Source organism: Schistocerca gregaria, chromosome X (genome assembly GCF_023897955.1).
Source record: "Schistocerca gregaria isolate iqSchGreg1 chromosome X, iqSchGreg1.2, whole genome shotgun sequence".
NCBI classification, from domain to species: domain Eukaryota; kingdom Metazoa; phylum Arthropoda; class Insecta; order Orthoptera; family Acrididae; genus Schistocerca; species Schistocerca gregaria.
Window position 1 is genome coordinate 407,880,394 of NC_064931.1, and position 15,573 is coordinate 407,895,966.

A 15,573-nucleotide genomic window follows, 5' to 3' on the forward strand; every position below is an offset into this window, starting at 1 on the left:
TGTGGACAACTGAATGAAACATTTAGTAGGCTAAGAGCGGCAAATCTTACGCTTAATGTCGAGAAATGTCAGTTTTCTCAGACACAAGTGACTTATCTTGGGCATATTATCAGTAAGGATGGGGTAAGAACACATCCTCATCTAACAGCGGCTGTGCGTGGTTTTCCAGTACCACAGACAACTAAACAAGTTCAGCAATATGTCGGTTTATGTTATTACTACAGAAGATATGTAAAGGGGTTCGCCGAAATTGCACATCCATTAACGAGATTGTTAAAGAAAGGTGTTAAGTTTGAATGGACAGCACAGAGTCAGGAGGCATTTGAGAAGCTCAAACAGATACAAACATCAGACCCAGCGTTGATACTTCCTGATTTTGAACAAGAGTTCATACTATCTTGCGATGCTAGAAATATTGCTGTAGGTTGTATTCTTTCTCAGAGGGTTAATGGACAGGAACATCCAGTGGCCTATTCTTCCAGGTAACTGAATAAGACAGAGAAGAATTATTCAACTACAGAGAAAGAAATTTTAGCAGTGATTTACGGTATCTCGTATTTTCACTGTTATTTATATGGACATAAGTTTAAGGTGATTACAGATCACGCAGCACTGAAGTGGTTGTTGGGGTTGGAAGATCCTTCAAGTCGTTTAACGAGATGGGCACTGAAACTAAGTGAATTTGACTACAAGGTAATTCACAAACCAGGGGTAAAACATACGAATGCAGATGCGCTTAGTAGAAAAATAGCAGCTGTACAAGTTGTGGGCATAGGTGAGAAGGTTAGATTAGATTAGAGATTACATTAATACTTGTTCCATAGATCATGAATACAACACTTCGTAATGATGTGGAACGTGTCAGGGAGTGGATAAAGGTGCAAGGCACTGACAGAGAGTGTCAATTGTTCCGAATGCAACCGTAGTTTGAGATGTAGGATGGGTTGCTTTGCAGGAAGACCAAGTGTGGACTACGTGTCGTAGTACCGGAGTCACTGAGGGAAGAAGTGTTGAAACAAGCGCACAACCATGTATTGTCGGGTCATGGTGGTAAAAGAACGACTGATAAACAGGTAGCTGAAAGTTTTTGGTGGAAGACACGTCACAATGATGTGGAGCAGTATGTGCAAAATTGTATACCGTGTGCGCAGAAAGCAGATTTAAGTCATCAGAAAATTCATTTACAGAGACTACCTGAAGCGGATCGCCCGTTCGCATTCATTGGATTAGATGTAATCGGAGCATTTAACAAGACCCAAGCAGGTAATCGATACGTATTAACAATATTGGTAGCTATTCCAGATCAGAAGGCAAGCACTGTTGCACAAGTCTTAGTAAATAACTGGTTGCTGAAGTATGGTGTGCCTGATACTATAATTACAGATCAGGGTAGTAACTTTATGTCGGAGCTGATGAAGTAGTTATGCTGTTTATTGAAAGTTAAGAAATTGCGGACAAGCCCATTTCATACTCAGTCGAATGGACAAGCAGAACGGGTTCATAGGATGTTAGTTAAGATGATTAGTCATTACGTAAATTCAGAACACACGGCTTGGGACATGTATTTAAACCTGCTGACAAGTGCATATAACGCAAAAGTTCATACAGGAATGGGGCTCTCTCCGTATGAGGTAATTTATGGTCAGAAAATGCCATCACCATTTGATGTACTCAAACCTCAGGTACGTTCACAGGATGAGTCGGTGAAGCATTTCGCAAAGAAATTGAGAGAGATTTGGCAAAGGGTACAGCGTGCTAATAGTAAAGCTTTGGAGAAACAAGAGAGTACTGGGCAAAGAACAGGTAAACTGCCGCAATACAGAATTGGTCAATGGGTATTGTTGGCTAATCCTTATGTTCCGAAGGGTAAAACAGAGAAGTTTTTGACAAAATATTCTGGACCATATCAGGTAAATGAAATAGTGTCTCCAGTGAATGTAAAGTTGCAGTTACCAACCAAGTCATCAGTAGTTCATGTGAGTAGGAATAAGCAATTTTAGGGTGCAGTGGATGCATTATCGCTGATTCTTCCAGCAGTAACAAAGGGTGTGAGGGTACTGAAGCTAAAAGAACAGCAGAGGAACGTTCCTTACACACTTAGGTCTAGGGATAAGTAGATTAAGTGTCCTCGGGGAGGAACATGTCGTATTTATTGTTATTAGGTAATAGGGGGTATGTGTAGTTTTTACTTGTCATTTGTGTGTTTTAGACATGGTAAGGAAGGGAGTGATTGACATGGCTTTCTTTTCCTTCAGGTGCCGTGCCAGGATGTGGCGCGAGAAACTTTTCGTCAGGCTGGTACTGCTACACTGTTGCAGAGGAGAGTTGGTGCACGTGTAACCACTAGATAAGGGAATTTTGTTTGCAAGACAATTAGATGTGGTATTGTCAAGCCGCAGGTGGACAATTGTGTTCACGTATAATATATGGGGAGTGAGGAATGATGTACAGACACTACAGGATAGGTTTAGGGTGCTACAGGCGACCACGGAGAAGGAGGGATTGTTTGAAGACTTATGGAATAAGTATCAGGAATTGAAGCTCTCATACAAAAAGCTGAGAAGGCAGCTGCAACAGGTAATGGAAGTGGTCCCTCAAATGCTCGTTCACAGGAAACGAAGGTGATTGGACGCAGGGGGAAAATTGCTGAAAACAGTGTTTGGAACTACAGACGAGGAAGATATAAAGAGCTTAAATAGTACGGTGAGGGAGGTGCAGGAGATGGCGGAGGAGACAAAGTTGAAAGTGGAGTGGCACACGACATGTATAGGTAACATGGAGCAGGGGATATTGAATGTCACTAGAACAGTGCGGGAGTTGACGTCAGACCTGTAACGGTATGCAGCAAATACCAGGAAAGTGTTGAATGGGGATATAGAGGCTATACAGGTCAGATTGAGCCGAATAGATGGGAAAATACAAGTAGCAGCTTTATTGAGGGCATTAGCAGACAGGATGGATGATGCGCGTGTCGAATTGGAAGTGTTATATGAAGCTATGCATCACGCAGTGCATGGACAATTGAGAGCCACTTTGTTAGGTCCAGATCAGATGCTGAAGGCGTTGCTGAAAGTGCAGAAAGAATTCTCAGAAGGAGTGCGTCATGTCGTGCCTCCGGCAAAGCGGAATTTACCATTATTCTATCGCATGTCTAAAGTGAGAGTCTACATCTACATCTACATCTACATGACTACTCTGCAATTCACATTTAAGTGCTTGGCAGAGGGTTCATCGAACAACAATCATACTCTCTCTCTACTATTCCACTCCTGAACAGCGAGCGGGAAAAACGAACACCTAAACCTTTCTGTTTGAGCTCTGATTTCTCTTATTTTATTTTGATGATCATTCCTACCTATGTAGGTTGGGCTCAACAAAATATTTTCGCATTCGGAAGAGAAAGTTGGTGACTGAAATTTCGTAAAAAGGTCTCGCCGCGACAAAAAACGTCTATGCTGTAATGACTTCCATCCCAACTCGTGTATCATATCTGCCACACTCTCTCCCCTATAACGCGATAATACAAAACGAGCTGCCCTTTTTTGCACCCTTTCGATGTCCTCCGTCAATCCCACCTGGTAAGGATCCCACACCACGCAGCAATATTCTAACAGAGGACGAACGAGTGTAGTGTAAGCTGTCTCTTTAGTGGACTTGTTGCATCTTCTAAGTGTCCTGCCAATGAAACGCAACCTTTGGCTCGCCTTCCCGACAATATTATCTATGTGGTCCTTCCAACTGAAGTTGTTCGTAATTTTAACACCCAGGTACTTAGTTGAATTGACAGCCTTGAGAATTGTACTATTTATCGAGTAATCGAATTCCAACGGATTTCTTTTGGAACTCATGTGGATCATCTCACACTTTTCGTTATTTAGCGTCAACTGCCACCTGACACACCATACAGCAATCTTTTCTAAATCGCTTTGCAGCTGATACTGGTCTTCGGATGACCTTACTAGATGGTAAATTACAGCATCATCTGCGAACAGTCTAAGAGAACTGCTCTTATGGTTCAGGCGAGTATACACGTAGAAGTGCAAATAACAGTGATGGGTACCAATTCACGGTACCAGTGTTATACAGTACACCCGTATCCCATTAGATGAGGTGCACTTGGGAAGTGGGTGCAAGTGCAAACTTGGGAAGTGTTTGCAGTGTCAAGATGGAGGAGTGCTTATGTGGTAATGTCTACGGAAGATTTGACAGACTGTTTCAGGAGAAGTGTTTTTATTTGTCCAGCAAAGGAGGTGGCACCCACAATCATTCATGTGAGATGCAGTTGTTCTTGGGGAATATGGGAACCTTAGGATGCGAAAAGAAGGTGTTACTTCGGGAACCGAAATTTCAGAAAGTTGGGGAACATTGTATTTACTCTGTGTTCGAACTAGAGACTGTAGTTGCTACTTGTTACAGAAATGATAGATTGACAGATATATCAAAGCTTGAATTGCAGGGCAGTGGGTTATTAATTAATGGCACTGGATGTGAAAAAGTGGGGAAGCATTTTCACCTACCAGCTACTTTCACGGGTACAACAATGATTAACGTGAGACAGCCTATCTTGTATTATCCAGAGGAACCACCACACATATTGCCTCTCCAGAACCTAACGTTTATTAACGAGTTCTTGGATCCCACATTGCTACAATCTTTAGATAGCCTGATTATCTCAGGAAAAGAGCAGATCTCAGTTAATCAACTACTGCAGCATGTGCAGCAATATCAGGAAAAACCTACACAAAACACAATTATATTTAGTGTGTCAACAATGAGCATAATCTTAGTTCTAGTGTTTATTTGTGCAACTTACTCTGTATATGGAAAAAGATGTCTCGTTCTGAAATAACAACCGTACATCAAATACCTATGGGATGGATTGGGAATAGTGGAATGCAATATAAATACATAACCAATGATAAGATTGGGATCAGTATTAAGTGTAAATAGATTATTAGTGGATAAGAAAAGTTTGACAGTGTTGAAGGAGTAGTTATAAGATACCTGTAGAGTATAAGGAAGTATGGCGTGCACAACTAGTAAGTCCATAATTGTAAAATTCGAGATGAATTTTCTTAATGGAGGGGGATGTGTAGTGTCACGGAATAGTATAGAGTTGGAAACATGGAATATTGTCAAAGTTTCGTTGCCTACACCGAGAGCCAGAGGCAGTAGGTTAGCCAGGAGGTAAGAGGATTGCACATGTATCGGAATGTGTCGTCATGCAGGGTCAGTGGCCTCGTTACAAACAACAGACGACAGAGACTTGCTTAGCACATGGGCTTGTGTTATACGGAGACGTTAGTAGAGTGTAAGACAGAGGTATAGCGTCAGCTGTACTGCATTTCATAACTTCTATCGTAACAACACATAACTCTGTCACAAGAACACCTACGGGGCGAGTACGACAGATAAATCAGCAGTATAAGTGGAACGAATGCATTAATTACAAATGAGCATGACGAGAAGACGTCACTCGTGCTTCCTCTAAATACGCCAGCTTTGATAGCAACAAGGCATTCGCAGTTAGACCTGCAGTTAGATGTGTACTGGGTTGCTGCATAGCACTCAGCTCGGTGATCGACATTTTAATCTTTATTAAGGAGATGTTGCAGTAAGGGCAGCCCATCCAGCAGCAGACATGATGGGACAGTACCAGCTCTGGTCCTCTCTGCTGCCGGCCAGCCACGCGTGGTCAAAGTAAGGGCATTTCACCGCTATGTCACAGCACGCGGCACTGCACTAGCATCACTGGTGCGGGCCAGAGCTGGTGTCATAGCTCCGAGTCAGCGAGGACTCGAAGAAGGGTGCTGATATCACCAAGCTCAGCTGGCCTGTGTTACGTGGGCCACATTTTACTCAGCAGGAATAAAGGTGTCATGAATTAACAATGTTTCTTTGGCGTTTCTGATGTGTCTACAGTCATTTCCTAGCATCCTGACAACTGGAGAGGTCACCGCTCGGCTTCCAGTCCACCGCAGGCAACCGGGACCACCGGGGCGCCTACAGTATTTATTACAGAGCATGAGGCACATTATACTGGATGCAGAGCCCTTGGCTGACACATATACAATTTTGCATGATTCTAAGGGAAGGGTGTCTGTCTCCATAGCTGAATGGTTAGTGAAGATGGCTGCCATGCATAGGACCTGGTTTCCAGTTCTGGTGCTGCCAAAGATTTTGGTGGGGGCACTGGTATATGATGCACTCAACCTCCTGGTACCAGTTGAGAAGCTATTTGAAAGAGAAATAGTGTCTACAGTCAGGAAAGGGCAAAACAGTCAGAAGAGCAATACCCCAACCACATGCCCCTCCATACTGCATCCATATGTTGCTGACAAGGCAGAGGACAACACAATAGCTGGTCAACATGCCTTGAACCTTCAAGGCTTTGATGAGGAGCTCTCAAGGGAGAGGTGATAGGAGCATTACTATTATATTTGATAATTACTGGGTAACTGCAATTGCTCAATGTGTGGTATTGGTCATGGAGTGCTTGTATGACCTACAGTGGAGCACTACTTTATTGTGTATGACCCACAGCAGATATGCCTAGGAAGGGACACTGAATGTAAACAAAAGAGTATTTTTAACGCTCAGGTGAGGGTCACAGCATTTCTGAAATGTCCTAATTTGAGGTCTCTCAAACAAAGGTGGATAATATCTCACAGAAATCTTTCTAGAAAATTCCAGTTACAGTCTATATGGGTGGAATCTGCAAGTAGCCCTCACCAGCTACACAGCATTCCTATCGGAGCATTAATATAAAATTTGACTAGTAACATTTCACAAAATATTGCAACTGTGACTGGAATAGAATGAAATATTAATATGTGGCATAGCAAAACGTACCCTTAGCAAGCACCTTACAATGCTTTTCATCATAAAGACACAGATACAATTATTGACATATACTATGTAGAGCAGTGTCTTGTCTTTAGTGATCATGCAGACGCAATTACATCTGATCTGTAGAGATCACGAACATAGAGTATGATTACTATCATAACAAAAACTACAATGGAAACAGTCATTACATGGGGACCGCATACCTCTAAAAGCCAAATCTGTGTATGTCCATATGTAAGGATACTTTTAGATTGGCTCATACTTACTTCCTGTTATTGATATCCACTTCTGCAACCTCTATTTTTGACACATATAGATGATCATTACACCAAAAGAAACAGAGAGATCGTGGCTGCAGGACATCCATATCATACTGCCAGTAAAACTCCACTTTGCGAATGGGTCCAACATCCATTGGATGTGTTACAACAAAAGTTCGGGACTGCCCATGTTGTAATTTCACATAGCCACTGCAACAAGGTAAGTGTGTTAAGCTGCAGCTTATATTGTTAAAATACAACACCATGAAGAGAAATTATTGTAGACAGAAATTAGTAATAATTCCAGTGCTCTTTTGAACGTTCTAAAGAATGTCCAGTCTCTAATAGAGCAGATTGTTCTAACCATTTATTTTTCCACATAAAATGCTTTGTCTGAGTTAATGCAGTTACAGAAAATTATGTTATTAAATAATGAAAAAAGGAAGTAGCAAAAATTAATATTCTGGATGAATGCCAAAGCAGGTCACAGCAGTTTCTATTTTGTATGCATGTTAAAGTACACATCTTAAATAATTTATATCTACAAACTTAGGAAATTAGTGTTTTAAGCTGAAATTATTAGTGCTAAAACAGCACTAACATGTGGAAATTTAAACCAATTAATTGAAAATGGACATTCTACAACTAAGAGCTAAATTGTTTAGTCCAACTTTGTTGGAATTGGTGAACTCTGAAGTATACAGTCTGAATCTCATATAATTCTTATGTCATCATAAAAACATTATGTCATTTAACGAAATACTCACTGTTAAAATTAAAAGGCAGTGAGTACTATAGGCTAAATTCTGGTAATTCAGTAACTCTTTACCTCTTTGTTTCTTAAAAAATTCTGTTACAACAGTTAACTGGATATGACAATTGCAACACAGCACAAGTCATAACATTAATGAAATAGGATTACAGTTCTGTTAGCTGTTTATTGAACTACTCGTGTACTCCACAAGCAAATGCACTGTATGTAATGGGGGGTATATAGTATGTATGCATTATAATTTGGCACTTCATATATGTGTTATGAATGGATATGAGCACATGGACTACTGTCTCATGCTAGATAGCATACAAAACAAAAATGCAACCATGTTTCTTTGAAAGCAGAAGTGACAGATGGAGGAAACAATTGAAAATGTGATTTTATATGGACAAAACTGAGATTATTGCTACAAACTACAAAACACTACTATACAATGTTATTACGAACACAATTGTTTGCTAATAAGGGTTAGCAGTGAATTAAAATAAATTAATACTGCCTAACATCTAGCTACTTAGCACACCAACATGTATTGCTGGCATCTTTGTTCATCTGTGGATTACTAACAAGAAAAACAGCAGTTGATATGCCCCTATTTATGCCTTAACTTCTCTCGTTGTACCATCATTGCCATCATGAAAGATGTGTGTCAGAAGATGAGCTATTAGGATTGAGGGCATTCTTCCCTAAAAGTCTGGACAAGCTGGTCACAGAGAGAGATAACATCAGCCAGAGAATGGTGATGATCAGAGAAAGGTGGGTAGACAAACAATCTGCAAGTTTAATACTGGACCTTCAAGTTATAAGGAAGGCCCTGCTGGCAGCTACTGCCTACAATCTGTGCAGTTCGCTGCAATTTATGGCTCATACCCACATAACTGCTGCCTGGGTTCAGAGGCCACTCTTAGTTACTTCAGATGGCTGGCTGTAGTAGTGAGGACGAATAACTTCACATGTGTTGTGGAAGAATCATAATTCCCACAACTGACAGTGGCTCTCTAGTTTGTAAGCAGGTGGAGAGATGAAACCAGAGGCCTCAGACCATTCTGCAACAATCACATACACAGATTTCTTGGCCTCCCCTATCAAGTGGAGGACCTCCCTAGTATGTCAAGTGCAGACTATACACAGGAGGTAGACGCTTGGATAGTAGGGTATATTGTATCTCTTATGAAAAAACCACAAATGTGTGAAAAAGGCAATTTTGATTTATATGTATTGGCAAGTTGCATTCTTTGAGTCCTGTATCGTATAAAAACCTTGAATGAGTTGCTTTAGTAAATAATAATAATAATAATAATTTTGCAATGCCACAACAGTGAATAAACCACATCCAAGATTGTGGTACTCTGTTACAAGCTCCCATAGCATTTTTCAAACATCAATGTGCTGCATACATTGATCAGATATGCTTCCAAATTTTCTTACATGTGATTACAATCATGTATCTCATCATTATTTATGTCACTTCACATGTAACAATGTGTTTATAACATTTCAGCTGTTCATTTAAGAGCTCAGTTCATTATACACCACATTATTATTGGGCAAAAATGCATTTCTACATCATAGCTGCAATAAGACTGCACAAAAGATGTACAAAAATCTGTGATGGTACGGCTGATCAAGATGAACCTGGCAGACATAAACAATATAACAAACTGTTGGAGAATGATGATGATTGTACACGTAAGGTGGAACATTCTGAGTTATCTTTCCATTCAGCTGCAAGAAGGTACCTCAATTCAAGCCTAAATATCACATTAATGTATAATTACTATAAAACTGAAAATGAAGGCAACTGAAAGCCAGCATATCTTCCAAAACCCCATAAAATATTCCATGAGTACAAAATTTAGGATTCTTTAGACTGAAGGAAGATCTGTATTGCAAATGTACCACATTTAATTCACTGCCCAAGAATGGGAAGCTGTTGAAGCAAGACAATCATGACAAGTATTTGCAGAGAAAAACAACACCACAGAACAACCCAATTGATGTGGCCATAAATTTTTATCAACGAGCTGTGTTGAATACCTCAAATACTTCTTCCTACAAATAGTCAAAATGAGGAAACCTGGCAGTGTATCATTTGACCACACACAATCTGAGAAATCAAGATGGCACTAGTAACTTGTGGAATGAGAGGATCAATGGAAACTGCAAGATGTGTCTATGACTACATCATGGTGCTAATAGAAATTACAAAAGTAAGAATAATACCAGCTGTCTGAGGGGTTCAGCTGAAGAAGTCTCTCTTTGTGTTTCTGTCTGTCACTGTGCAAGAATCACCCAAACTTACAGTAAACTGACTACACATTTTTTTGAAACAGGTGACACAGAAATGGAGTGTAACTTTATTGATTTCACAACAGAGAAAAAAAGTAAGTACTAGCTGATGTACCGCTCTGAAGGATTGAAACAAACCATTCACATAAGTACTAGCTGATGTACCACTCTGAAGGATTGAAACAAACCATTCAAAATTGCAGGAGGAACTCTCATACTTTCATCGTCTGCGGTATGTTGTATGAGTAGTTCCTAAATTTTAAAAATGATCAGATAATGACCCTAATTCTAATGCTCAAATTTTGCCTCTTCAACTGCAAAAGAAGGAAACCTCTTACAGTGTTTTATAAGATAGAATTTGAAGACATCTTTAGAGAAGTAACCTTAACAAGAAGGAAAGAACCTTCAGCAAATGACTCATCAAAAGGAATACACAAAAAAACTTCTGATAATAGCAGCAAAGCTCCAGGTTCTGCTTTCAATGTGTGAGAAGCAGATAATTACATGGGAAAATCATGAATATTACTGCCATTTCTTGACCACTCAAACTGTGTGTGACACATTGCCTGAACTAGATACTGATGGAGATGAAATGTTTCTGTGAATTTGATTTTTGTTTACAGTTTTATTGCTGATTCAGTATATAGTTAGTAGTTTCTCTTGTTTGCTTTGAAGCAATAAAAACTGGAATTAGTATCTGATATGTCTGATTTACTTACAGTATGTATCTGAAAATTCAGTATGTCTTGGTAATTCAGAACGATGAATGCACAGTTATAACCCTCCCCCCTCCAAGAGGTGGGAGGTATGGTTATGAATCTCATATCTTAACATTTGTACATATGGTAACAATAAATCACAAAAATCAATTTCTTTAATTACCATACTTTAGTTTGAAGACTTTGTGAAACATTCAATCCTGTGTATCTCATAACTAGTATAATGCATATTCACTGTTTTAACATAGAGGGGATGATATGTGGTATGCATATATGGCTTTCTTTTCATACTAGAGAAGTTGCTCCTGATACCTTATGGTCAATTATGATCAAGCCAGTAAGTTTCACACATGTAGCTATGCTAATTTCAGAGCTTTCACTGTTATTTTGGTCATCTAGTTTCAGGACATTTTTGAAATGAGCAAAGACACTGATGACACAGAGTTAAGAGTGGTTTTCTATGCTCCATTATGGTGGCATTACCGATGCTGGACAGTAACACAATGGTATATCTTGCAGATTGTGTGCCACTGTGATAGGGGGAGAGTGTGCTTAAATTATTGAATCCATTCTCTAAGTATCTTCAGTGGAAACAACACTGTGGCAACCTCTCTACAGTTCAGCTATACCAAGTGCCAGATTCCAAAGTCTTAAGGACACCAGCACTTTGTGAAGGGTGATTCCAAGTGCTGGTATTTAAATATACACTCCTGGAAATTGAAATAAGAACATCGTGAATTCATTGTCCCAGGAAGGGGAAACTTTATTGACTCATTCCTGGGGTCAGATACATCACATGATCACACTGACAGAACCACAGGCACATAGACACAGGCAACAGAGCATGCACAATGTCGCAATGTCGGCACTAGTACAGTGTATATCCACCTTTCGCAGCAATGCAGGCTGCTATTCTGCCATGGAGACGATCGTAGAGATGCTGGATGTAGTCCTGTGGAATGGCTTGCCATGCCATTTCCACCTGGTGCCTCAGTTGGACCAACGTTCGTGCTGGACGTGCAAACCGCGTGAGACGACGCTTCATCCAGTCCCAAACATGCTCAATGGGGGACAGATCCGGAGATCTTGCTGGCCAGGGTAGTTGACTTATACCTTCTAGAGCACGTTGGGTGGCACGGGATACATGCGGACGTGCAACGTCCTGTTGGAACACCAAGTTCCCTTGCCGGTCTAGGAATGGTAGAACGATGGGTTGAATGACGGTTTGGATGTACCGTGCACTATTCAGTGTCCCCTCGACGATTACCAGAGGTGTACGGCCAGTGTAGGAGATTGCTCCCCACACCATGATGCCGGGTGTTGGCCCTGTGTGCCTCGGTCGTATGCAGTCCTGATTGTGGCGCTCACCTGCACGGCGCCAAACACGCGTACGACCATCATTGGCACCAAGGCAGAAGCGACTCTCATCGCTGAAGACGACACGTCTCCATTCGTCCCTCCATTCACGCCTGTCGCGACACCACTGGAGGCGGGCTGCACGATGTTGGGGCATGAGCGGAAGACGGCCTAACGGTGTGCGGGACCGTAGCCCAGCTTCATGGAGACGGTTGCGAATGGTCCTCGCCGATACCCCAGGAGCAACAGTGTCCCTAATTTGCTGGGAAGTGGCGGTGAGTCCCCTATGGCACTGCGTAGGATCCTACAGTCTTGGCGTGCATCCGTGCGCCGCTGCGGTCCGGTCACAGGTCGACGGGCATGTGCACCTTCCGCCGACCACTGGCGACAACATCGATGTACTGTGGAGACCTCACGCCCCACGTGTTGAGCAATTTGGCGGTACATGCACCCGGCCTCCCGCATGCCCACTATACGCCCTCGCTCAAAGTCCGTCAACTGCACATACGGTTCACGTCCACGCTGTCGCGGCATGCTACCAGTGTTAAAGACTGCGATGGAGCTCCGCATGCCACGGCAAACTGGCTGACACTGACGGCGGCAGTGCACAAATGCTGTGCAGCTAGCACCATTCGACGGCCAACACCGCGGTTCCTGGTGTGTTCGCTGTGCCGTGCGTGTGATCATTGCTTGTACAGCCCTCTCACAGTGTCCGGAGCAAGTATGGTTGGTCTGACACACCGGTGTCAATGCGTTCATTTTTCCATTTCCAGGAGTGTAGATTTGTGTGTATGGGTTTGCAATATACAGCATGTTCTAATGTACCATCAACGTTCTTCAGATTTGTGCTAGATCCTTGAGAACAACATGTCAAAGTGATCTTCTGCCATCCTATGAAGTCTACAGCCCTACTTGCATCTCTAAAGGAGACCTTGTTTCTTTAAAAGATTTGCAGGTACCAGATTCCTTTTGGAACTTGTAGCAGCTGATATATTGGCCAAACAGCATGAACTGTTCATGAAAGAGACACTAAACTTCAACAGTACACCCCCATGGTTCAGCCAGACAAGTCATCACTGATAGAATGTTTCATAGATATGTGCCACTCTATAGGCCTCATGAGATGAAGATTTTAGCTTCCACCTAATCATTTTGCGACCCAATGCGTAAGAAGTTAAAGAGATTTGAATAACAGAACATTTAATAAATTGCAATAGTCATTTTAACTTCGACAAATTATGGAATCCAGCACTTTCAATAAGTAAATCACGTAGATGTCACCACTGAAGATACATAGATAAAGAACTTGACCATTTGAACACTTTCTCTGCCTGCCACATGAGGCATGTGGATACAATGTTTAGCTTTTGTTGCTGACTGGCTTCTGAGGTGTGGACTTGCATACACAGTGTCCAGTAAGTACACAGTGGAGCATGTAATACTGCTCTTGGAGCTGTACTGTCAGTCTCTTGGCTCACTTAGAGGACAGTTGGAAAATACACAGCTGAAATATTGGTGGAAGAGATAAAAGCTGCATGGCTACATGCCTAAAATTTAATTAGATTATTAGATACATCATGAAAAGCTGAATATGCACAGTTATGAATCATGTATCTGGTAGCTAAGTTACAAAAGGCTACATCCATTCCTGCAGGTGAAAAAGAGAATACATTAATATGTTATTAGTTAACTGGTAGAACACCATGGTAATGTCTGTAATTAATCTCAGCTATTAATGGGAACCTCTCATTGAACTATGGACCTTGTAGAGGTGGGTGGGTTGCATGCCTCAACAGTATCAATAGCCATGCTGTAGAGGCAACCACAATGGAGGAGTACCTGAGAGACCAGACTAACCGGCCTTGTAACATTGGTACTGTGAGTGGCTGAAAGCAAGGGAAAACTACAGCCATCATTCTTTTTTTACCTAAAGGCATGCACCTTAATGATGGCTTAATGATGATGGCATCCACTTCAGTAAAATATTACAGAAGTAAAATAGTCTCTCATTTGTATCCATGGGCAGGCACTACTCGAGAGGATGTTGTCATTAGGGAAAACAAAACTGGCATACTACTGCTCCCGGAGTGGGAGTTATATCCCTTAATCAGGTAGTTAGGGCCAGAGAATTTAAAAAAAGAAATTGATTTGGCCAGGTCAGGACAGGATTATCTACATGAAATCAGACAGGGATGAGACAGGGGTAGGCCTAAGAATGAGTCAGAAAATAGGAATATAGGTACGTTACTATTAACAGCATAGTGAACACATTATCACAGCCAAGATAGAGATGAAACCTACACCCACCACAATAGTACAAGTTTATATACCAGCTGTCTCCTTAGATGGCGAAGAGGTTGAAAGAATGTGTGATGACGTACAAGAAATTCTTGAGATAGTGTAAGGGAGATGAATCTTTAATTGTAATGGATGACTAAAATCCTATGGTAGGAAAAGTTATATGAGAACATGGACTGAGGGCAAGACTGGAAGAGTAAGCTGTCTTATAGAATTTTGCACACAGCATAATTTAATCATGGTTAACACTTGGTTTAAGAATCGTGAAAGAAGGTTGTATATGTGGTAGAGACGTGGGGACAATGGAAATATTTAGACTGATTATATAGTGGTGAAACAAAGATTTTGAAACCAGATTTTAACCTGTAAGTCTTTTCCCAGGGCAAATGTGGACTCTGGCCATAATTCATTGGTTATAAACTGTAGATTAAAACTGACAAAAATTAAAAAAAGATAGGAATTTACAGAGAAGGGACCCTGGATAAACTGAAAGAACCAGAGCTTGTTAACAGTTTCAGAATGAGCATTAGGCAGTGTTTGATGGAAGCAGGGGACTGAAATGCAATTGAAGATGAAGGGGGCAGCAGAGGATTAACACAGAGCCTAATAGAAGTCCTTGAATAACAAATAAAATATTGAATTTAATTCTCTAAAGGAAAAAATATAAAAATGCAGCTAATGAAGAAAGCAAAAGGAATATAGATGTTTAAAAAGAAAAAAAATGAGACTGACACAAAGAGCAAAATGGCTAATTAGGTATGGCTAGAGGACAAATGCAAGGCTGTAGAAGTATGTGTGACTAGTGTGAAGGTAAATGTTACCTACTAAGAAATTAAAGCACATTTGGAGAAAAAGGCAAGCAACTCTGTGAACATCAGGAGTCAAAATGGCAAGCCAGCACGAAGCAAAGAATGGAAAGCTGCAAGTTGGAAGTATTATATAAAACTGCTTTAAATATAAATGTACAAGATAAAATTATGCAAATCAAGGAGAAATTAATTGAAAATTAGATATAATACCGTGAGAA

At 41.0% G+C, this 15,573-nt stretch overlaps 1 protein-coding gene across 5 annotated transcripts in view; it reads right to left on the reverse strand.

Annotated features, from left to right (window-relative positions):
* LOC126297752 (pancreatic triacylglycerol lipase-like) overlaps positions 1–15,573 on the reverse strand; it is a 456,502-nt gene that overhangs the window by 22,853 nt on the left and 418,076 nt on the right. For all 5 annotated transcript variants that reach the window (XM_049988926.1, XM_049988923.1, XM_049988925.1 and 2 more), the window contains one exon: positions 7,116–7,319. In XM_049988926.1, coding sequence (XP_049844883.1) covers positions 7,116–7,319 — 204 coding nt within the window. The remainder of the gene's footprint in view (positions 1–7,115; positions 7,320–15,573) is intronic.